This window comes from Zea mays, chromosome 2 (genome assembly GCF_902167145.1).
Source record: "Zea mays cultivar B73 chromosome 2, Zm-B73-REFERENCE-NAM-5.0, whole genome shotgun sequence".
NCBI lineage: Eukaryota > Viridiplantae > Streptophyta > Magnoliopsida > Poales > Poaceae > Zea > Zea mays.
In genome coordinates, this window is record NC_050097.1 from 157,264,481 (window position 1) to 157,287,758 (window position 23,278).

At 55.1% G+C, this 23,278-nt stretch overlaps 1 protein-coding gene across 2 annotated transcripts; it reads left to right on the forward strand.

The window, feature by feature from the left end:
* Nucleotides 1–20,606: 20,606 nt before the first annotated feature.
* On the forward strand, nt 20,607–22,286 carry LOC103641301 (uncharacterized). Of its 2 annotated transcripts, XM_008664656.3 has the most exons (3): nt 20,607–20,769; nt 20,860–20,941; nt 21,061–22,286. In XM_008664656.3, exon 3 carries the CDS (start codon nt 21,074–21,076, stop codon nt 22,166–22,168), a length of 1,095 nt encoding a protein of 364 aa, XP_008662878.1. In that variant the 5' UTR covers nt 20,607–20,769; nt 20,860–20,941; nt 21,061–21,073; the 3' UTR covers nt 22,169–22,286. The 2 variants fall into 2 exon arrangements, with proteins under 2 accessions (XP_008662878.1, XP_008662880.1); XM_008664658.3 differs by lacking the exon at nt 20,860–20,941.
* The last annotated feature ends 992 nt before the right edge of the window (nt 22,287–23,278 follow it).

Sequence of the window (23,278 nt, forward strand, 5' to 3'; positions counted from 1 at the left end):
TATAATTGATGATTGTTGGTCATTTGTTCATCTCACATGATGGTTCTAATATTATTCACAAATCTTGTACATCTCTTTTGTAGTTTCATAAACTACGAGAGAGATATAGGTTTTATGAACAAATATACTTTTATTTTTTCATATGAAGAAATGATCAAAATATAAATTGTACATCTTGATGAATTGTACAAATTTGTAGTTGAAAACTTTTTCATTTGAACTAATTTACTGCTTTAAAATATGATTTTAAAATTGCCTTTGCCTAGTGTTGAAAAAAACACTCGACAAAGAAGCTCTTTGCCGAGTGTCAAAAAAACACTCTGCGGCAATAACTCGGCAAAGAGTTTCTTTGCCGAGTGTTTTTTTTACCGAGGGTTTTTTGCATGGCATTCGGCAAAGAGCTTCTTTGCCGAGTGTCAAAAAATACACTCAGCAAATCATTTGGCACTTGGCAAAGAGCCGAATTCCGGTAGTGTTACCCTCCATGGTGTAATTTGTAGTAGTGTCGGCGTTTCGAGACCGGGGGGTCCCCAAGCCGACGAGTGAGTGTGCTGCGTGCCCCAGCCCAGATGGGTCGAGCGCGTGGGCGAGCGCGAAGGGGGGAGAGGCGAGGTGGCCGGAGACGGGCGTGAGAGAGGTGGAGATCCCGCGGCCTTCGTGTTCGTCCCGCGCCCAGGTCGGGTGCGCTTGCAGTAGGGGGGTTACAAGCGTCCACGCGGGTGAGGGAAGCGAGCGGCCCCAAGAGAGCGCCTGTCTCGTCCTCGTCCCCGCGCGGCCAACCCTCTCTAAGAAGGCCCTGGTCCTTCCTTTTATAGTCGTAAGGAGAGGATCCAGGTGTACAATGGGGGGTGTAGCAGAGTGCTACGTGTCTAGCGGAGGGAGAGCTAGCGCCCTAGGTACATGCCAATGTGGCAGCCGGAGAGGTCTTGGCACCTTGTTGGCGTGATGTCGTGGCTGTCGGAGGAGCAACGGAGCCTGGCGGAGGGACAGCTGTAGGAGCGGTCGAGTCCTTGCTGACGTCGCCCTGCTTCCGTAAGAGAGCTGAGAGCCGCCGTCGTCACAGAGCTTGTGGGGCGCCATCATTGCCCATCTGGCGGAGCTGGCCAGATGGGACGCCGGTCTTGTTCTCCGTGACCCGAGTCGGCTCGGGGTAGGATGATGATGGCGCTTCCTGTCGACGTGGCGGGCCTGTGCCCTAGGTCGGGCGACGTGGGGGTTCCTCCGAAGCCGAGGTCGAGTCTGTCTTCCGTGGCCGAGGCCGAGCCCGAGCCCCCGGGTCGGGCGAGGCGGAGATCGTTCGGCCGAGGCCAGGGCGGAGTCCGAGCCCTGGGGTCGGGCGAGGCGGAGTTTCGTCGTCTTCTGGGGCTGAGCCCGAGTCCGAGCCCTGGGTCGGGTGGAGCGGAGTTCGCCGTCTTCCGGGTCTTAGCCCGAGTCCGAGCCCTGGGGTCGGGCGGAGCGGAGTTCGCCGTCTTCCGGGTCTTAGCCCGAGTCCGAGCCCTGGGGTCGGGCGGAGCGGAGTTCGCCGTCTTCCGGGTCTTAGCCCGAGTCCGAGCCCTGGGGTCGGGCGGAGCGGAGTTCGCCGTCTTCCGGGTCTTAGCCCGAGTCCGAGCCCTGGGGTCGGGCAGAGCGGAGTTTCCTATGGCGCCTTTGGCAAGGCCTGACTGCCTGTCAGACTCACTCTGTCGAGTGGCACTGCAGTCGGAGTGGCGCAGGCGGCGCTGTCCTTCTGTCAGACTGGTCAGTAGAGCAGTGGAGTGACGACGGTCACTTCGGTTCTGCCGGGGGGCGCGTGTCAGGATAAAGGTGTCAGGCCACCTTTGCGTTAAATGCTCCTGCAACCTGGTCAGTCGGCGCGGCGATTTAGTCAGGGTTTCTTCTAAGCGAAGCCAAGGCCTCGGGCGAGCCGGAGGTGTGTCCGCCGTAAAAAGGGGGGCCTCGGGCGAGACGGAAGTCTCTCGAGGTCGGCTGCCCTTGGCCGAGGCTAGGCTCGGGCGAAGCGTGATCGAGTCACTCGTGTGGACTGATCCCTGACTTAATCGTACCCATCAGGCCTTTGCAGCTTTATGCTGATGGGGGTTACCAGCTGAGAATTAGGCGTCTTGAGGGTACCCCTAATTATGGTCCCCGACAGTAGCCCCCGAGCCTCGAAGGGAGTGTTAGCACTCGCTTGGAGGCTTTCGTCGCACTTTTTTGCAAGGGGACCAGCCTTTCTCGGTTGCATTTTGTTCCGGTGGGTGCGCGCGAGCGCACCCGCCGGGTGTAGCCCCCGAGGCCTCGGAGGAGTGGTTACACTCCTTCGAGGTCTTAATGCCTTGCGTAATGCTTCGGCTGGTCTGGTTGTTCCCTCATGCGAACTGGCCGTAGCCCGGGTGCACGGTCGGGGCCCAAGCTCTCGGGCTGGTATGTTGACGCTGTCAACGGTTTGGCCGGAGCCGGGTTTGCGAGAGCAGCCCCCGAGCCTCCGCACAGGGCGAGAGAACGATCAGGGACAGACTCGGCTTTTTTACATACGCCCCTACGTCGCCTTTCCGTAAGGAGGAGGGGGGAGAGCGCCATGCTACCCTCGATGGGCACCGAACATGGTGTCTCCGGTGAGCTGCAAGCGGGTAATCCGAGTGGACGTCCGTGCCCCGTTCGTTGGGGGTCGGCTAGGGGCCCAGAGGCACGCCCAAAAGTACCTGCGGGTGATTTGCCGGACCCGGTCCCCTGGCGACGGGGTCCGAGGGCTCGATGCCTCCTTCCGATGGGATTCCGTTACAAGATCATTCCCGCTGGTCTCGGAAATGTCCTAGGGTACCTCGGGAGCGCAGCCCGAGCCTCGGTTATGTATCGAACGTACCCCTGGTCATCCCTCGCTCGGCGTCTGAGGCGACTGTGAACCCTTCGGGGGCCAGCCTTCGAACCCCTGATCAGTAATGGGCGCGGAGCCCGAGTAGCCTGAGGCGGCCATGGAGCCCTTCGGGGGGCTGGCCTTCGAACCCCTGACCAGTAGTGGGTGTCGGGCCCACGCGATCTGAGGCGACTGTTGAACCCCTCGGAGGGCCAGCCTTCGAACCTCTGATCAGTAGGGGGGCTCGGAGCCCGGTTCCTTCGCAGGGAAGGATCCTTTTCGGGGTATCCCCCTTTCCCGGTCCCTGTTGCAAGAGGTAGAGAAAGAGGAAAAAGGAAAAGGATACGAAATCGAACGACGTGGCGTACCTTTTTTGACGCGGTTATTACGGCGAAGGCGAAGCGTCGTCCGCTTCTCCTACCAGAGGCGCCGCCTGTTCCGCCGCGGAGTTAATGCGACGGGGCGAGTGGTTGGCGGGGCGGCCGTTGCGCGTGCGCGAGCCGTTCGAGGAATGGATCACGGGTGCACCGTCTTCACGCCGTGGGAGGAGGCTCTCTTGCTGTCCCAGGATGGGACGTGAGCCTGGCTGACGACGTGACCGCTGCGCCCGCCCGCCTGCCACCGCCATTACTGCCGGCCCACTTTCGGCCGCTTTGACCGTGGCGCCAGGCCGGCGCTGCTGGGTCATCTCGAGTCGCGGCATAGGACTCCGCAACCGAAGAGGTGCCGACGGTGGCACAAGTGGCGGTGCGGTTGCTTGCATGCAGCAACTGGCGCGCTGGTTGCGCGACGCGTGGGCCTGGGCTACCAAGCCGGCGTGTCAGAAGTCGGAGAAGCGCGTCCACCTGCGCGGTTTGCATGCCGCCTGCATGGCTGCCCGCCCCTTCCGCCCGTTGGTCTGGGCGAAAGTGGGGAATGGCTTGTAACGCTGGCGTTGCGTGCACCGCGCGCGGCGGTTTGGTTTCTTCTGCTTCTGAGCCGGTTTGCATGACGTGCGGACCAGCCCCCGCGCCGCAGGGGAGGGCCTTGGAGTGTGTTGGAGAAGACTCGGCCCGTGGCGTCTGGGGCGCACGTAGGGAGAGTCGCCTTTAAAAAGGAGGGCGACCCCCTCTCGGAAGGCAAACCATGTCTTCTTCCTCCCTTATGCGCTGTGTCTTTCCATCTTCCAAGCCCCCGGATGGGGGGTATCCGCCGTCTTTCTGCCCCCTCGTTGGAGGAACGCAACTCGTGGGAGTTGGTACCTTTCAGCCATCGTTCGGCTTCAAGGATTTTCATCATGCAGCTCGGTCGCACCCCTTCACCGGCGGTCACCCAGGATGGTGACCTCCGTTTGATGGTGGGGGAAAGCGAGCCGGGCTGCGGCCTCTTCCCTTCCCTCAGCCTCAAGGGATTTTCATCACCAAGGCTGGGGAGGGGAGAGTGTCGAGTTGGGGTCAGCCCCTGCGCGGGCGGTGGCCCGCTCCTTCACTCAGTGATAGGGGAGGAGCGGTTGTTGTCCGTGGCGCTGGCCAGCTGCAGCGTGCCCGGTCTTCAGACGCGAGTGGCTTCGGAGCCGCTCGCGGCGCCGGCGTCTGCCACGGCAGCTGGAAGAGGTTCTTCCGCCGGAGCGACAGCCCGGGCCGGCCATGGACTGACCTCCAACTCTACGGCCCTTCCTGCCCGTCCTTGCCTCACGAGGTTTTTGGCGTGGGCGGGGGCCTTCTGGCAGCAGCACCCGCCCTGAGGTCGGTGCTGCCGCTGTTCGACCCTCCGGAGCAGAAGTCGTCGTCGTCGCCACTGCTGGAGCAGGTGACGGCGCGCCGTTCGTTCGGCCTTCCGTTGCTCTGCAGGCCTTCCCCCTCGGAGTGGGGTTGTTCGTACCTGCGGAGGGGGAACCGGAGTTCCGTTTGTAATGGCACTTCGAATGCCAGTGTTTTTGTTCATTGTGGCTGTCGAGGCCTGAACATGTATGTAATTTTGGCACGGAGCCGTGTTTTTCCTCATTTTCGAGCACTAAGTCTCGCCTGTTGATTATCTGAACCGCTTCACCAAACATGAGTCGCCCCGTGTCAAGGTGACGAGTGAGGTATCCGTATCCCGGAGGCGTAGGAATCCCCTCGGCTCGATCGACCTTGTTGTCTGAGGCTTCTCTAGTTTAGTTAAAGAGACCCCTCGGCCGCTCTTCGATGAGCCGAGGCCAGGGGTAGCGATATCAGTACGAACAGAGGCGGAGTTGGCTCGAAAATGGGAACCTGGTTGGCCGGAGCCTAGCCGGGTTGCCCGTTAGCGGGGGTCGACGTCGGAGTCGATCAGCCGAGGCCTCGGGTCGGGCTGGCGCCCTTGGAAGATGCTTGGCCGAGGCCCCAGGGGTAACCGGCCGAGCCGCCTGCTCGGACCGGATTCCGGGAGAAGTCCCCGGACCGCGTCGCCGTCCGAGGCTGGGTCGGACCTTGCTGAAGACGTCGTCGATGCCGAGGGTGTTGCGGCCCCCCTTCAGTGTGAAGACCCGAGCCTGCAGGATCAGATTGTCTTGTAGCGTGTGCCTTCTGCGGCCGCCGAGGCCAGAAAACACACCCTCGCTCTGTTGTAAAGCCGTGTCTTCTTTCCTCTTATTTCGAGCATCTGGACTTTCCGTCGGTAACAGGGATGTTTGTGTGGGCGAGGGTTGCTTCTCACGGAAGGGATGAGTGAGGTATCCGTATCCCAGAGGGCGTGGAGTCCCTCGGCTCGGTCGGCCTTGCCGCTTACTCGTACTTTCAGCCCGTCCATGAGGCCCTGTCCCCGACTTAGTCGAGAAGCTTGAAGGACTGCTTTGGCAGAAGAGCTTCCGAACGTGAAGACTTGTTCGAGTCCACGGAGTCGCTTTATTCCGAACGCGAGTTACTTATCGCAGAAGGTGATGAGTGAGGTATCCGTATCCCGGAGGCGTAGGAGTCCCTCGGCTCGGTCAGCCTTGGCTGCTTACGTGTACTTCCGTCGTTTCCAGGATCCGCTTTTCGAAGTAGTCAAAAAAGCAACGAAAGAAATTCTGCTAAAAAGAGATCCTTTTCGAGGAAAAATTCGACGCAGAGGGGGTCTCCCCCTTTTTAGCCCCCGAGGGAGGGTCGGGCTTTGCCGAGGCGATGGCCGACCCTTCCTTGATGACTAAACTTTGCGTGGGTGCGAGGTATATGAACAACTTGAAAACATCTTAAGGGTAGAAGCGACGTAGCTGTTTGATGTTCCAAGCGTTGCCGTAGATCTCGCCTTGATTGTTGGCCAGCTTGTATGTTCCGGGCTTCAGAACTTTGGCGATGACGAATGGCCCCTCCCAGGGGGGGCGTGAGTTTGTGCCTTCCCCGGGCGGTCTTGCCGCAGCCGAAGCACCAGATCGCCCACCTGGAGGTCTTGGGAACCGGACCCCTCGGGCGTGGTAGCGTCGCAGGGACTGCTGGGTACCGCGCCGAGTGTAGTAAGGCCTTGTCCCGAGCCTCCTCCAGCTGGTTCCAGCGATTCTTCTTGGCTAGCTTGGTTGCTTTGATCGGTGTAGGGCCCTCGTCCTCGGGGAGCCGTGCTCCAGGTCAGTGGGCAAGATGGCCTCGGCCCCGTAGACCAGGAGAACGGCGTGAAACCCGTGGCACGACTCGGCGTCGTCCTTAGCCTCCAGACCACCGAGGGGAGTTCCTTCATCCATCGCTTGCCGAACTTGTTGAGGCGTTATAGATCCGAGGCTTGAGCCCTTGTAGAATCATGCAGTTGGCACGCTCCACTTGCCCATTCGACATGGGATGAGCCACGGTGGCCCAGTCCACACCGGATGTGGTGATCTTCGCAAAAATCCAAGAATTTTTTGCCGGTGAACTGGGGTACCGTTGTCGGTGATGATGGAGTTTGGGACCCCGAAGCGATGGATGATGTCGGTGAAGAACGCCACCGCCTGCTCGGACCTGATGCTGTTCAGAGGTCGGACCTCGATCCACTTGGAGAATTTTGTCGATGGGCGACCAGCAGGTGCGTGTAGCCCCCGGGCGCCTTCTACAAGGGACCAACGAGGGTCCAGACCCCATACAGCAAAGGGCCAGGTGATGGGTATCGTCTGCAGAGCCTGAGCGGGCAGGTGGGTCTGCTTCGCATAGAAATTGGCACCCTTCGCAGGTGCGGACAATTCTAGTGGCGTCAGCCACCGCTGTTGGCCAGTAGAAGCCTTGCCGGAAAGCATCCCGACAAGGGCTCGGGGTGCTGCGTGATGGCCGCAAGCCCCCGAGTGTATTTCTTGCAGGAGTTTCTGACCTTCGGCGATGGAGATGCATCGCTGGAGGATGCCCGAGGGGCTCCGGTGGTAGAGCTCCTCCTCATCACCCAGCAAGACGAATGACTTGGCGCGTCACGCTACCCGTCGAGCCTCGGCTTGGTCGAGGGGTAGTTCTCCTCGGCGGAGATATCGCAGGTACGGGGCCTGCCAATTTCGATCAGGCATGGCCCCGCTCAGCTCCTCCTCGACGTTCAGTGCCTCGGCTTCGGGGGCCGAGGGTACCTCGGGCTGAGCCGAGGGTACCTCGGGCCGAGCCGAGGGTGCCTCGGGCTGAGCCGAGGGTGCCTCGGGCTCGGGCGCGTCGTCGACCTTGACGGAGGGTTGATGCAGATCCCGGGAGAAGACGTCTGGTGGGACCGTCGTTCGCCCCGAGGCTATTTTAAGCCAGCTCGTCTTCAGTCTCGTTGTAGCGCCGAGCGATGTGGTTGAGCTCGAGCCCGAAGAACTTGTCTTCCAGGCGCCGAACCTCATCGCAGTAGGCCATCCATCTTCGGGTCGTGGCAGTGGGAGTTCTTCATGACTTGGTCGATAACGAGCTGCGAATCACCGCGGGCGTCGAGGCGTCTGACCCCTAGCTCGATGGCGATCCGCAACCCGTTGACCAGAGCTTCGTACTCGGCCACATTGTTGGACGCCGGGAAATGGAGGCGCAGCACGTAGCGCAGGTGCTTTCCGAGGGGTGAGATGAAGAGCAGGCCCGCGCCGGCTCCTGTCTTCATCAGCGACCCGTCGAAAAACATGGTCCAGAGCTCCGGTTGGATCGGAACCGTCGGCAGCTGGTGTCGACCCATTCGGCCACGAAGTCCGCCAATACCTGGGACTTGATGGCCTTCCGAGGGGCGAACGAGATTGTTTCGCCCATGATTTCCACCGCCCACTTTGCGATCCTGCCCGAGGCCTCTCGGCACTGGATGATCTCCCTGAGGGGGAAAGATGACACCACAGTTACCGGATGAGACTCGAAGTAGTGTCGTAACTTCCGCCTCGTCAGGATCACAGCATACAGCAGCTTCTGAACTTGTGGGTAGCGGATCTTGGTCTCGGACAGTACTTCGCTGACGAAGTAGACTGGCCTCTGAACGGGCAGTGCATGCCCTTCCTCTTGCCTCTCGACCACAATCGCGGTGCTAACCACCTGAGTGGTGGCGGCGACGTAGACCAAGAGGGCTTCTCCATCAGCTGGGGGCACCAAGACAGGCGCCTTTGTAAGGAGCGCCTTCAGGTTCTCGAGGGCTTCCTCGGCCTCAGGGGTCCAAGCGAAACACTCGGTCTTCCTTAAGAGGCGGTACTGAGGCAGACCTCTTTCGCCGAGGCGTGAGATGAAGCGGCTCAGGGCCACAAGGCATCCCATGACCCTCTGTACGCCTTTTAAGTCCTTGATGGGTCCCATGCTGGTGATGGCTGCGATCTTCTCCGGGTTGGCTTCGATGCCTCGCTCGGAGACGATGAACCCCAGGAGCATGCCCCGGGGTACCCCGAAGACACACTTCTCAGGATTGAGCTTGACTCCTTTCGCCTTGAGACATCGGAATGTCACTTCAAGGTCGGAGAGGAGGTCGGAAGCCTTCCTTGTCTTGACTACGATGTCATCGACGTAGGCCTCGACTGTGCGACCGATGTGTTCGCCGAACACATGGTTCATGCACCGCTGGTACGTCGCGCCCGCATTCCTCAAACCGAACGGCATGGTGACATAGCAGTACATGCCGAACGGCGTGATGAAAGAAGTCGCGAGCTGGTCGGACTCTTTCATCCGGATTTGGTGATACCCTGAGTAGGCATCGAGGAAGGACAGGGTTTCGCACCCAGCAGTGGAATCCACGATTTGATCGATGCGAGGCAGAGGGTAGGGAACCTTCGGACATGCTTTGTTGAGACCAGTGTAGTCAACACACATCCGCCATTTCCCCCCTTTCTTCCTCACAAGCACAGGGTTGGCAAGCCATTCGGGATGGAATACCTCTTTGATGAACCCTGCTGCCATTAGCTTGTGGATCTCTTCGCCAATCACTCTGCGCTTTTCCTCGTCGAATCGGCGCAGAGGCTGCCTGACGGGTCGGGCTCCGGCCCGAATATCCAGCGAGTGCTCGGCGACATCCCTCGGTATGTCGGGCATGTCCGAGGGACTCCACGCAAAGACGTCGGCGTTTGCGCGGAGAAAGTCGACGAGCACTGCTTCCTATTTGGGGTCGAGCCCGGAACCGATCCGGATCTGCTTGGAGGTGTCGTCGCTGGGGTCGAGAGGGACGGCCTTAACCGTCTCCGCTGGCTCGAAGTTGCCGGCGTGACGCTTCACGTCCGGCACCTCCCTGGAGAGATTCTCTAGGTCGGCGATGAGGGCCTCGGACTCGGCGAGGGCCTCGGCGTACTCCACGCACTCCACGTCGCATTCGAACGCGTGTTTGTACGTGGGGGCCGACGGTGATGACCCGTTGGGGCCCGGCATCTTGAGCTTCAAGTAGGTGTAGTTGGGGACGGCCATGAACTTCGCGTAGCATGGCCTCCCCAGTACAGCGTGGTAGGTTCCTCGGAACCCGACCACCTCGAACATTAGGGTCTCCCTTCGGAAGTTGGAGGGCGTTCCGAAGCAGACGGGGAGGTCGAGTCGTCCGAGGGGCTGGACGCGCTTCCCAGGTACGATCCCGTGGAAGGCCGCAGCGCCTAGCCCGGACGGAGGACAGATCGACGCGCAGGAGCTTGAGGGTCTCGGCGTAGATGATGTTGAGGCAGCTGCCCCCATCCATCAGGACCTTGGTGAGCCTGACGTTGCCGATGACAGGGTCGACGACGAGCGGGTATTTCCCCGGGCTCGGCACGCGGTCGGGGTGGTCGGCCTGGTCGAAGGTGATGGGCTTGTCGGACCAGTCTAGGTAGACTGGCGCCGCCACCTTCACCAAGCAGACCTCCCGGCGCTCTTGCTTGCGATGTCGAGCCGAGGCATTCGCCGCATGCTCTCCGTAGATCATGAAGCAGTCGCGGACCTCGGGGAATTCTCCTGCTTGGTGATCTTCGTTCTTGTCGTCGTCGCGGGCCCTGCCACCCTCGGCGGGTGGCCCGGCCCTGTGGAAGTGACGCTGACGCCGAAGCATGACGCACTCCTCGAGGGTGTGTCTGACGGGCCCCTGATGGTAAGGGCACGGCTCCTTGAGCATCTTGTCGAAGAGGTTAGCACCTCCGGGGGGCTTCCGAGGGTTCTTGTACTCGGCGGCGGTGACAAGGTCCGCGTCAGCGGCGTCGCGTTTCGATTGCGACTTCTTCTTGCCTTTCTTCTTGGCGCCGCGCGGAGTAGACACCTCGGGAGCCTCTTTCGATGGCGGCCCTGGGGCTGCTTGTCCTTTCGGAAGATAGCCTCAATCGCCTCCTGGCCAGAGGCGAACTTGGTGGCGATGTCCATCAGCTCGCTCGCCCTGGTGGGGGTCTTGCGACCCAGCTTGCTCACCAGGTCACGGCAGGTGGTGCCGGCAAGGAACGCGCTGATGACATCCGAGTCGGTGATGTTGGGCAGCTCAGTGCGCTGCTTCGAGAATCGCCGGATGTAGTCCCGGAGCGACTCTCCCGACTGTTGCCGGCAGCTTCGAAGGTCCCAGGAATTCCCGGGGCGCACGTATGTGCCCTGGAAATTGCCGGCGAAGGCCTAGACCTAGTCGTCCCAGTTGGAGATCTGCCCCGGAGGCAGGTGCTCCAACCAGGCACGAGCAGTGTCGGAGAGGAACAGGGGGAGGTTACGGATGATGAGGTTGTCGTCGTCCGTTCCACCCAGTTGGCAGGCCAGGCGGTAGTCCGCGAGCCACAGTTCTGGTCTCGTTTCCCCCGAGTACTTCGTGATAGTAGTCGGGGGTCGGAACCGGGTCGGGAACGGCGCCCGTCGGATGGCCCGACTGAAGGTCTGTGGTTCGGGCGAGGGACTCCGATCCTCCCCGCTGTCGTAGCATCCCCCACGCCTGGGGTGGTAGCCTCGGTGCACCCTTTCATCGAGGTGGGCCCGACGGTCGCGTCGATGGTGCTCGTTGCCGAGGTGGCCCGGGGCCGCAGGCGCAGTGTTGCGCGTGCGCCCGGTGTAGACCGAGGCTTCCCGCATGAATCGGGAAGTCGCGGCATGAGGTTCCGAGGGATATCCTTGCCTTCGGGAGGCAGTGCTCTCGGCCCGTCGGGCCGCAGCGCCTTCCAGGAGATTCTTGAGCTCTCCCTGGATTCGCCGACCCTCGGTGGTTGATGGCTCCGGCATCGCTCGGAGGAGCATCGCTGCGGCTGCCAGGTTCTGACCAACCCCGCTGGATGCGGGCGGCGGCCTGACCCTGACATCGTTGGCGACGCGGTGCTGGAGACCTTGGGGCAGGTGATGTATTTCTCCGGCCGGGGGTTGGCCCGCCCATACCTGCCCGACGTCCCGGCGGATCGTCTCAAGCGCTCCTGTTCCCTCGTCGAGCCTGGCCTGCGCCCCGCAGACTTGCTCGAGCTGTGGGTCGTGACCCCCCGCCGGAACGGGGACCACAGCTAGCTCCCGCGGGATGTCGGCGCGAGGCACGGGCCTAGGGAAATCACCGTCCTCCGGCATGCCAAGATGGTTGCCTTCGGAGGGATCCCCCAGCTCAACGTGGAAACATTCGCGGCTTGGGCCGCAGTCCTCGTCGTCGAGGCTGCGGCTTCCATCGGTACAGTCGGAGAGGCAGTAGTCACATGCGGTCATGAAGTCCCGCATGGCACTGGGGTTGCCAAGTCCAGAGAAATCCCAACAGATGCTGGGATCGTCATCTTCCTCGGACCCAGAGGGCCCAGTAGGTCGAGACGTCCGTCAACCGGTCCCAAGGCGACCGCATACGAAACCCCAGTGGGGTTGCACTCGCCTCAATGAGAGCGCCCGCCAAGGCGAGGTCGCTTGGCGGGTTGAGGCCGAGTCGAAATGACGTAAGATGGGAGTTAGTCAGTACCTTTTGGTCGACGAGGAGCGACGTAGTCACATCGGGGACTGGTTGCACCGTCGTCCCAGGTACGAGGGCGACGTCCTGCAGGCTTTCCGCGAGCGCGCTGGCGTCGTCTTCTTGCTCGGGATCGGCGTGTCGCGGGGGGACGGCGCTTGCCTTCGTCTCGAACGCGAGGTCGACGCCCAGCGTGCCTTCCGTCGGGGCGTCGGGGGCGTCGATTCGCTCGACGGCTTGACGAAGCGCGGCCTCCCGCTCGGCCTTGGTTGCCCCGCCTCCTCCTCCGTTGGCGGGGGAGAGGACAGGGCGAGCTCGAATGTTGTTCTTCCGCCACGCGGGGAAGATGTCGTCGATTCCGCCGCCGGCGGGCGGGTCGTCGGCCGCCATTGTAGTTGTCGCGCGGCGGTGGAAGGAGTATCATGTCGTAGCTGCCGTCGAAGGACATGAACTCAAGACTCCCGAAACGGAGCACCGTCCCGGGCCGGAGAGGTTGCTGGAGACTGCCCATCTGGAGCTTTGTCGGGAAGCTGTTCGTCAGCACGCAGCAGGCCCCTACCTGGCGCGCCAACTGTCGGCGTTTCGAGACCGGGGGGTCCCCAAGCCGACGAGTGAGTGTGCTGCGTGCCCCAGCCCAGATGGGTCGAGCGCGTGGGCGAGCGCGAAGGGGGGAGAGGCGAGGTGGCCGGAGACGGGCGTGAGAGAGGTGGAGATCCCGCGGCCTTCGTGTTCGTCCCGCGCCCAGGTCGGGTGCGCTTGCAGTAGGGGGGTTACAAGCGTCCACGCGGGTGAGGGAAGCGAGCGGCCCCAAGAGAGCGCCTGTCTCGTCCTCGTCCCCGCGCGGCCAACCCTCTCTAAGAAGGCCCTGGTCCTTCCTTTTATAGTCGTAAGGAGAGGATCCAGGTGTACAATGGGGGGTGTAGCAGAGTGCTACGTGTCTAGCGGAGGGAGAGCTAGCGCCCTAGGTACATGCCAATGTGGCAGCCGGAGAGGTCTTGGCACCTTGCTGGCGTGATGTCGTGGCTGTCGGAGGAGCAACGGAGCCTGGCGGAGGGACAGCTGTAGGAGCGGTCGAGTCCTTGCTGACGTCGCCCTGCTTCCGTATGAGAGCTGAGAGTCGCCGTCGTCACAGAGCTTGTGGGGCGCCATCATTGCCCATCTGGCGGAGCTGGCCAGATGGGACGCCGGTCTTGTTCTCCGTGACCCGAGTCGGCTCGGGGTAGGATGATGATGGCGCTTCCTGTCGACGTGGCGGGCCTGTGCCCTAGGGTCGGGCGACGTGGGGGTTCCTCCGAAGCCGAGGTCGAGTCTGTCTTCCGTGGCCGAGGCCGAGCCCGAGCCCCCGGGTCGGGCGAGGCGGAGATCGTTCGGCCGAGGCCAGGGCGGAGTCCGAGCCCTGGGGTCGGGCGAGGCGGAGTTTCGTCGTCTTCTGGGGCTGAGCCCGAGTCCGAGCCCTGGGTCGGGTGGAGCGGAGTTCGCCGTCTTCCGGGTCTTAGCCCGAGTCCGAGCCCTGGGGTCGGGCGGAGCGGAGTTCGCCGTCTTCCGGGTCTTAGCCCGAGTCCGAGCCCTGGGGTCAGGCGGAGCGGAGTTCGCCGTCTTCCGGGTCTTAGCCCGAGTCCGAGCCCTGGGGTCGGGCGGAGCGGAGTTCGCCGTCTTCCGGGTCTTAGCCCGAGTCCGAGCCCTGGGGTCGGGCAGAGCGGAGTTTCCTATGGCGCCTTTGGCAAGGCCTGACTGCCTGTCAGACTCACTCTGTCGAGTGGCACTGCAGTCGGAGTGGCGCAGGCGGCGCTATCCTTCTGTCAGACTGGTCAGTAGAGCGGTGGAGTGACGGCGGTCACTTCGGCTCTGCCGGGGGGGCGCGTGTCAGGATAAAGGTGTCAGGCCACCTTTGCGTTAAATGCTCCTGCAACCTGGTCAGTCGGCGCGGCGATTTAGTCAGGGTTGCTTCTAAGCGAAGCCAAGGCCTCGGGCGAGCCGGAGGTGTGTCCGCCGTAAAAAGGGGGGCCTCGGGCGAGACGGAAGTCTCTCGAGGTCGGCTGCCCTTGGCCGAGGCTAGGCTCGGGCGAAGCGTGATCGAGTCACTCGTGTGGACTGATCCCTGACTTAATCGTACCCATCAGGCCTTTGCAGCTTTATGCTGATGGGGTTACCAGCTGAGAATTAGGCGTCTTGAGGGTACCCCTAATTATGGTCCCCGACAAGTAGTGGCAAGTTTGCTTCGCAATTACTCAGTATGACAGGGCCAGTGCGTCTTAATTTTAGTAAAGATAGTTTGTTCTTTCAAATGCAATAACGATTCACTAGCAAATACTCATCTATTGTTTAACTATTCACTAGCAAATACGAAAGTCGGTCCGAATAAAAGCAGTAAACAGTACGGGACAAGGGTGTTTGAATGCACTAGAGATTTAGTTAGTTAGCTAAAAATTGTTAGTGACCAAGTAAAGACATCCTTGTTGTTGAAAAAAACTTTAACAAAGTTTTCTCTTGTTCATCAGACTGCTCGGCTATGTCTTCGCACAGAAGCATAGGCTTTGGTTGATCTGCTGAAGCAGCCTTGTCTCTTTTATGTTTATACTGTTGATAAGCTTCGGCTTCATCTATGTTATGGATGGCCTTTGAATCTGTCCAGTTTCCTTCGGTCCTTCTAGCAGCCTCTTGATTTCCATGCACAGCGATAGGACCTTGGTCAGATGGTATCTTCATGCACAAATATGCTGGATGGAGTATTGCTTCGAAGGCATTCAGTGTCCCTCGAACAATGATTGCATTGCAAGGATAGTCCATATCGATAATGTCAAATACAACTTGTTCTGTTCTTGTGTTGTGAACATAACCGAAGGTGATTGGCATTGTTATCTTTCCAAGTGCCACTATCTGCCTTCCTCCAAAGCCACACAAGGTGTGTGTTGCATCATGTATCTTGTCATCCTACTCCTGCATCTGCCTGAAGGTTTTTACGAAGATGATAATTGCTGCACTGCTTGTGTCTACAAGGACATTGTGAACTAGAAACCCTTTGATAACACAAGATATGACCATTGCATCATTATGGGGGTAGTCCTTGAGCTGAAGGTCTTCCTGGGAGAATGTGGTTGGTACATGAGACCACTTGGATTTGATGAAGGGTCCTTGCACTCCAACATATTGTACCCTTCTTTGTGCTTCCTTCTTCTGCTTCTTATTGGCTGGTTCAGAACTTGAGCCGCATGTGATTGGAAGCACCAGCTTCGTAGCCGAAGGTGTCACAACTTGGTCACCTTGCAAAGCCATTGTCGTGGTCGTGGAAGTGAGTTCACTGGAGGTGGACGCCAATGTTGGTCACTTGCTCTCAAATGATGTGGATCAAGAACAAGGCAACACAATTGTTAAGGATTAAGGACCTTCGTCCTCTGAAACATTATCTCCTTTTTGGATATAATGATCTTCAGACGAAGGTCATGAAGGACATATCTTCATCATTTATGAGAATAAGAACCCATAGAGATAATACATGTAATTCATTCATTCATTCATATATGTATTTCATGATATACAAATAAACATTGACAGAACTTATATTACATTAATACCTTCGGCTTGTTTGAAGGTGTTGACGCGAGAGCAATTACAATTCAGCGTGTTCACCTATTTATAGGCGCGGGACGCAGCCCAGGTGAAAATACATTTGTGACCTCAATTTGTATACACAATCGTAACATTAGTCATCAGGGATTAACTGGTCTTTTCCTCTTCGGTTTAGTGTCATAGTTGACCTTCGTCGCCACCTTAAAATAGAACTTGTAGATCTCAAAAAGTTATGCAACTTTATAGTTGGTCATATTTTCAAATGAATTCATTTAGTGCCTCAAATAATCAAATTACTCTCGGTTTGTTATAGTACATGAGGAATGAAAACGTAATATAGACATAATTGTAGTAGTAGTGTAGTGGTATAGGAGGGTATGCGCGAGAGATAGGTTGCGAGTTTTGCTGTTTTTTGGATTTTTTTTTCGATTCTTAATTTGCCGAGTGCTTTTCGACACTCGACAAAGTGCCGAAAAAAGTACTCGGCAAAGAACCATTTGACGATAAAATATTTGGCGAGTACTCTTTGCCGAGTGTAAAATGGCCTTTGCCGGTAGGCGGTAGTGATTATAGCTCTCAGATAGTATCTTCGTCTCGAGGACCTTCGGCCATAGAGGATTCTCAACATCACTTTGCCAGTGATACATTTGTCTTGAGAACCTTCGACGGAGAAGAAGACCCTAACACGTGTTTAATTACTTTTCTCTTTTAACAGACTAAACGGAATTAAATTTAAATAGGGGGTATACTAGATTATGCAGGAAAACGTGCATTCTTTTATTACAGTTTTTCTGTTTTTATATAAATTTTGAACAAAATTTTAAACAAAAAACCTAGCTAAGAAACCCGTTTTGAACAGTGGTTTTTAACCAGCTTTGTAAACCCGGGTATAAATAGTGCGTGCGCTGTGTTGCGGATATATAAAAGAATTATAGAATAGCCGTAGCCCCCTGTCCTGTGGCATTCGGCGCCCGCTAGCGTCAGGTCGTTTCTTCATCTCTACATCGTCTCTTCTTCTGTCGCGAAATCTCAAGAATCTGCAGAAGGGATGCCAGCCGCGGTTCCAAAGCCCATCAAGGGCAGCAAGTTCATGGTAATCTGTAATCGATGCGGGACCAATGCAGGTTACTCGGTAGATGCAATGAACTCCCACTCACGATGGTGTGCCGCCGCGAAAAAGGAGAAAGAGATGGCAGCCAAGAAAGTGGCGGCGAAGGCTCGTCGCAAGCCGCAGCGGCGCTAGAATGGGTGCCCCACCGGTGGCGTTAGAGAAGGTGTTTTCATTCTGAACTGTTGCGAACTGTTACTGCACAATTTTGTGCTAGATTCATTGCTGTTCTTGGAATCTTTCTGTCCGAATGCTTTGAATTTGAAACCATGTTCCCTGCTTCAAATCTTTCTTGTTGAGGAGCTTCGAAGGCATCGGGGACGGGGACTGCTGAGAGGTTGTTGTAGGAGAGGTCGATGAACAGGCGACGACCTCGGCGGGGACCGAGCGCGTTCAGGCTGAGGTTTGAGGCGGATGACCCTGGTGGTGGAGTTGGCGACGGCGGTTGTTGCTGGCGTCGAACTCCTGCAGCGCGACGCACCCTCCGATGGAGGTCGGGACGGCGCCGGAGAAGCAGTTGTTGAAGAGGTAGACGCCACGAAGGTCGAGGACCAGGAGGAAGGCGAGCGATGGGATTGTCGTGGAGGCGCACGAGGTGGCCGCGCGCGGAGAGGGAGCCCCCAGGGGAGCGTGATGGCCACGACGCTGCCCAGCTCGCACTTGACGCCCGCCCAGGCAGCGAGAGCCCGTTGTCGTTCCAGGAGGGCAGGAAGCCGTAGGGGGCCGAGAGGTCGTGCTTGATGATGGCCTGCAGGCCCTGGGTGATCACGACGCCGTCGTCTGTGCTGCTGCGCCTGCGTGGCGGCGGGTGGTGCGGAGAGGAGGAAAATGATGAGGAGAAGCGTGGGTTCGGCGGCGGTGGAGGCCTCCGATCCGAACGACGGTGCTGCGGTGGAGGAGGCTGCACGGACACGGAGGGGAGGGAGGGAAGCACTCCATCTTCATCGGGAGGGCCTGGTTTCGAACAGGCCAACAACGCTTTTGCATTGCACTGGCCCAATCAGCCACCCTCCGTTTTGGCCTTTTGGGCCAACCACGGCTCCACGTCAATCTGGGTAAATTCCCCTCCGAGTCCTTGTTTGTGCAGATTTAATTGCCATGATTTCGTAGAGTATGCTTGGCTTGGGGGCATTGTTCTCTGAAATCTCATGGTTTGTCTTCATCAGTGGTGATGCTGTACCTCTGTATTATGTTTTATTAGCTAGCTAGCTAGCTGTAGCTTAAGGCGTTCAGTACATATATATTGTCTGAATTTTATGTGCTTCAGGTGATGTATTGGTGCGAAATTTTGAAGAAGTTGCCACAAAAGTCATGATTTGGTTATACTCATTCTTCCTCTATTATCAATATGTATGGAACTCCTTTTTTTTAAAAAATAAAATAAAATAATAATAATAATAATAATAATAATAATAATAATAATAATAATAATAATAATAATAATAATAATAATAATAATAATAATAATTTGCATATGCTGACAGTGGTCTTTATTTAGTATTATAGGGAAACTAGTAGCTAGAAATCTAGAATTTATGGAGTTTGCCCAGTTTACACTTTATGTGATTCTGGTGCTTAGCTAGTGCCCAATGTCTGCAGTCTGCACACACACAGCGCATGGGTGTCCTACCTGGTGTTTATTGCCTAACACATGCCAGTGCAACAGGACATAGGGGTAATCCTTCGACTGGAATCCACACCAGGGTTCAAAATGAGTCTGCTAAATTTACTAGCACAAGATGATAATGCAGAAATGAAAATGGATATCAGGTACAAATCTTCTAAAAGAAGAGGAAATTAATGCCATCTATGCCTATGCGCCCATGCAATTCATGGAGTGAAAGCAATTGAGAACAGCAGATGCCCTCTATTCACTTCAGTAATAGCTGGACAGGGGAGGATTAACCCCTTCAGTTTTGAGTCCAAAAAAACATTTAATAACAATTTAGCACCTGACAGATAGGCCCTAAGACGCTCCAGCTTATGAGGTAATTTTCACAGGAACTCTAAATAGAAACAAGTATGGAGTCTGAAACTACATAAGCAGGCCTTTACCATTTTCATTGATCTCTGTCCCTCAACACTAAAACAGGAACTCTAAATAGAAACAAGTATGGAGTCTGAAACTACATAAACTGGATGCATTTGTTTGTCATGAAGGAAAGCATCAACACTAAAACTTCACACGAGCTGCTTTAGCAAATTAAAACCCCAATCGACACAAAAATCACCAAACAAACCAATTCAACTGAGGAATTCGAAACACCATTTTGAGTGCTGAGTGGAACCCATAGCTGCCTTGTGTTAAATGGCTGAATCTAACGCTACAACTTACATGACACTTCTTTAGGCAACCGAAAACCTGGATTGTAGTTAAATTCAAACCCAGCTGCTATCTAAGTTTCCCGGAAATGCAAGGAGACAATTTCCAACAATGCACAATTCTAGCACAAGGCGGTATAAACAATTATCAATAATCACACAGAAGCTGGACCTCCAGTTGAGTGACACGGTCATCTAGCCAGACATCTAGGCAGGCATCCTTCCTAATTAGCATCAGATTGATCCTTAGAAAATAGCAAAGCCTCCAGTTGAGTGACGGTCATCTAGGCATGCATCCTTCCTAATTAGCATCAGATTGATCCTTAGAATATAGCAAAACCTCCAGTTGAGTGACGGTCATCTAGGCATGCATCCTTCCTAATTAGCATCTCGCTCACTCGACGTTTCGCCAATCTTAAGGCCTTGCTTAGTTGTCATGAAGGAAAGCATCAACACTAAAACTTCACACAATCCAACATTTGAAACAACCGTAAATATGGATTGTAGTCACAATCCAACATTTTAGTAACTTTTAGTTCTTTCTATTTGGATCTTTAGCTCCTAAAGTAACTAAATTTTATTCACTTTGTTTTCTGTGAATATGCTCTTACTACCATGTTTCCTTTCAGTACACCTAGAATTTTCAGTGCCTGTAAAACAAATATAGTTGGACCTTTTGTTCAGTTTGATCCTGTTTATAGGATTAAGAGAAACAGAAGGATAAAAAGCTGGGAACAGAGTTAGAGGTCAGTTGATTTCTTCTTTTTTTTTCCTTGGATTTGTTAAGTCAAAGTAGGAGGAATATATATATATATACATATATATATATATATATATATATATATTCTGGAAACCGAAGGAACGAAAACTTAGCTTCTGAATAGTAGCAGGAACTATGCTCTTCAGCCCAAAGCCAGGTGTTATTCATAAAGATAGCAGTTTGAAACAGAGGGAGTAGCACGTAGCTACCTGTACACTCTATTTTCAATCTCATCAACCTCGATGCTTAGATGTTACCTGTTTTTTCATTTGGTTTATCTGAAGTTGGTCCTTATGCCGTATCTCGGTTGAGTATATCTGTAGTTCACAATGCCCACGTGTAATAATTGTCTCAATGCCTTACTTCAATCTGTTGTTGTATATAGGATTCGGAGAAACAAGATAGATTAGGAGAAATAGAATGGGGCAGCAGTTCGGAGGTGAAATGGACACGAAAGTCTAGCCATATCGGATTCTCCAATGGGTGAAGCCTGTACATTGCACACTTGAGTATAGCGCGTGTGTATTGGTATGTAGGAAAGGAATGTCCCCATGCCACATGTGTTCTGCCCTCTTCTTTCAGTAATAACACGTCTCAATTCTTACTGGTGAGCGAACGTACCGTAGATTCTTTTTATGATTTTATTGAAATTGAAAATTTTAAATTAAAAGATTCGAAATCCGTTGCCGGGGTTCACGCGAACTGAAAAAACGAAAACCCAGGAATCGTTGCCGGCGTTCACGCGAACGGGAAAAACGGAAACTGCCGAACTCCGGAGTATATATGTAGACCACCGAGACCCTCTCGCCGTCCTCATCCATCTACTAGAGCCTTCGTCGCAGAGACCTTGCGGGCCATCGCCATTGCAGAGAGAGAGAGAGAGAGAGGGAGCCGCCGCACCCAGAATTCGCCGACGCCGCCGGAGATTTTATCTCGCCGCCGTTCCACACACACCGCGACGTGGACAGCCAGCACCGCTGTTATTCTTGAACCACGGTATGAGTTCGTTTGCTTGCAATTGCAATAGTCCAGCTTCTAGTTTGTTCGATCTATGTGCGTATTGGCCTGTGGTAGTTTCTTTCTTAGGCCGTCGTTTGGGCGGGGCGCGCCAGGAAGGAGCAGTCTGCATCTAATAATCATTGGCCGGACTTGAACCCAATTCAATTCAGTATATACAATTCTTCTTATATAGACGGAGACATCCATCTACTTTCATCTAACATCATTTTACACCTGTTTTGCTTAAATTCTAGATATACTTATTACACTTAGCTTGTGATTCAACAGGTACTGTACCGTCATGGGCATGTTGATGAACAACGACGACAGCAGCAGCATGCATCCACGGCCGCAGGTCCTTGCTTCCCTGCCCTTGCTGGTCTACGAATACAAGGATCATCCCAATGCCACAACAAGGATGCTCATATATAGCCTACCCGAGCGGAGCATTGTCTACACGCACAACAGCAGTAGGCCCCAGATGATGATGATGGAGGGTAACTTATCCTTCAGCACCCCTCAAGGATGGCTGGTCATCCTTGGACAAGCGTCAGAGGCCTCGATCTGGCATCCGCTCACCGGAGAGACCATCACGCTCCCACCAATACACGGCGACCACCGTATCCCCGATAGCTGCAAGTGTCTGCTCACCCGCAGCTCCGTCGCCCACCCAGACTGCGCCGTCGTGCTTCTCGACGTCACCGATCCTCTCATGTGGTTCTGCCCGGTGAATGGCGGGGCCGACAGGATGTGGGTGCAGCACGCCTACGACATTGGCGACCACTTCTTCCCCGAGGAGTTCCGCACTCCCTCCACGCCCACCAAGAATGTTGTCGACGACGTCGCCGCGCTGGGAGGGAAGCTGTATTTTTGCTTCACCGAATCAGACCAAAACTTCATGGGCGTCTTTGACTTCGATTTCCATGGCCATACTCCCGCCGTGGAGTTTTACGAGTTTGATGTCTCTCAAGAGTTCAACCTCAAGTTTCCCGAGGGCGTGTGCTCTGCCTGCATCCACTTGTTGGAGTCCATGGATGAGCTCTTTGCTGTCTGCATCTTCTATGTCGATTTTGATCCCACCAACATTAGCGCCGCTCATATCTTCAAGATGGAGGAAATATGCGACGAGGAACCCGTGGCCTGGCACCGGGTGGATGATATTGGCGACAGGGCTTTCCTCCTGACGGGCACCAACATGGCAACTTGGTGCTCTGCAAGCACGAATAACCTGAAAGGGAACTCCCTCTACTTTCTAGGCCACTTAGTAGCTGGCCACAGGAATCTCTGCATCTATGATATTCAGGAGCAGTCCATGGAGATTGTCCAGGTTCACGACCAAGAAGATATGGAGATCGTGCGCACACCGCCATACTGGATTAATGTACCTCCGTGCTAGTATTAGTCTATTACAATGTAATTTGCTTAAATAATGTACCTTGCTTGCTAGCTAGGGCTATTTGCTGCTGCTACTACTATATAGTATATTGAACCAATAAAAATAGAGTTTGCTCCAATTTTTGCATTATCCGTGTATGAAGTTTTAGAAGAGGATTTTGCATCTCAATTTTTTTTTGGGGACAATGTACATCGTATTAAAGGGGTGGGATGATTGGTTCTGTAGCACAGCTCTTCTTCCATTGTGGCCTAAAATACCAGCCCGGCCTGTCTCCGTAAGCATGTCATATTAAAGGAGATAATATATTTTTTATTACTCTCTTCCTTTTTTCGGTGGTAAAAAAACCCCTCCCATCTCTTTGTTAATAATTAAAGGGGGCTACAATTTCTCGTTAATGTCTACTGTAGTGCACAGTCTCTTTGCAGGTATAGATTTCGTACAGTATGCTTGGTTTGTTCACTCTGGGGGCATTGTTTTCTGAAATCTCATGGTTTGTTCATATCAGTGGTGATGCGGTACCTCTATTATGTGTTGGCGCTTGTTTTATTAGCTAGCTGTAGCTTAAGGCGTCCAGTACATATTGTCTGAATTTTATGTGCTTGAGGTTGGTGTATTGGTGCGAGATTTTGAAGAAGTTGCCACAAAATGGAGATTGTGAAAATGGAGAAAGATTTGGAAATCGTGCGCACACAGCCATCCTGGATTAATGTACCTCCGTGCTAAGTCGATTACAATGTAGGTTGCTGCTAGTGATTGCACTAATTCGGCAGGCTGCTTCTCTCATGGTCATCCGCTCACTTGGGAACTGACGTGTACAAGACAGTGCTTCACATCACAGTGGACGATAGGTTTCCCACTGTCATTGTGTATGTAGTCTAAAGCATCAGCTATGTTGACCGCTATGCATATTATTCTTTGAGCTAAGCTCAGATGGTTTGGACCTGCTGCTCCCCCGTCTCCTTTTCTATGCAACCATGTGTCCAGGTTTCCATTAGAGGCATGTATCCATAAACTAGAGCTTTGAACTCGCCTCCGGCTTGAACCATATTACGATGCTGGATGCTTCCCACCGCTTCGCATTCTGATAAGAAACTCTTCTCTGCTCCCCGC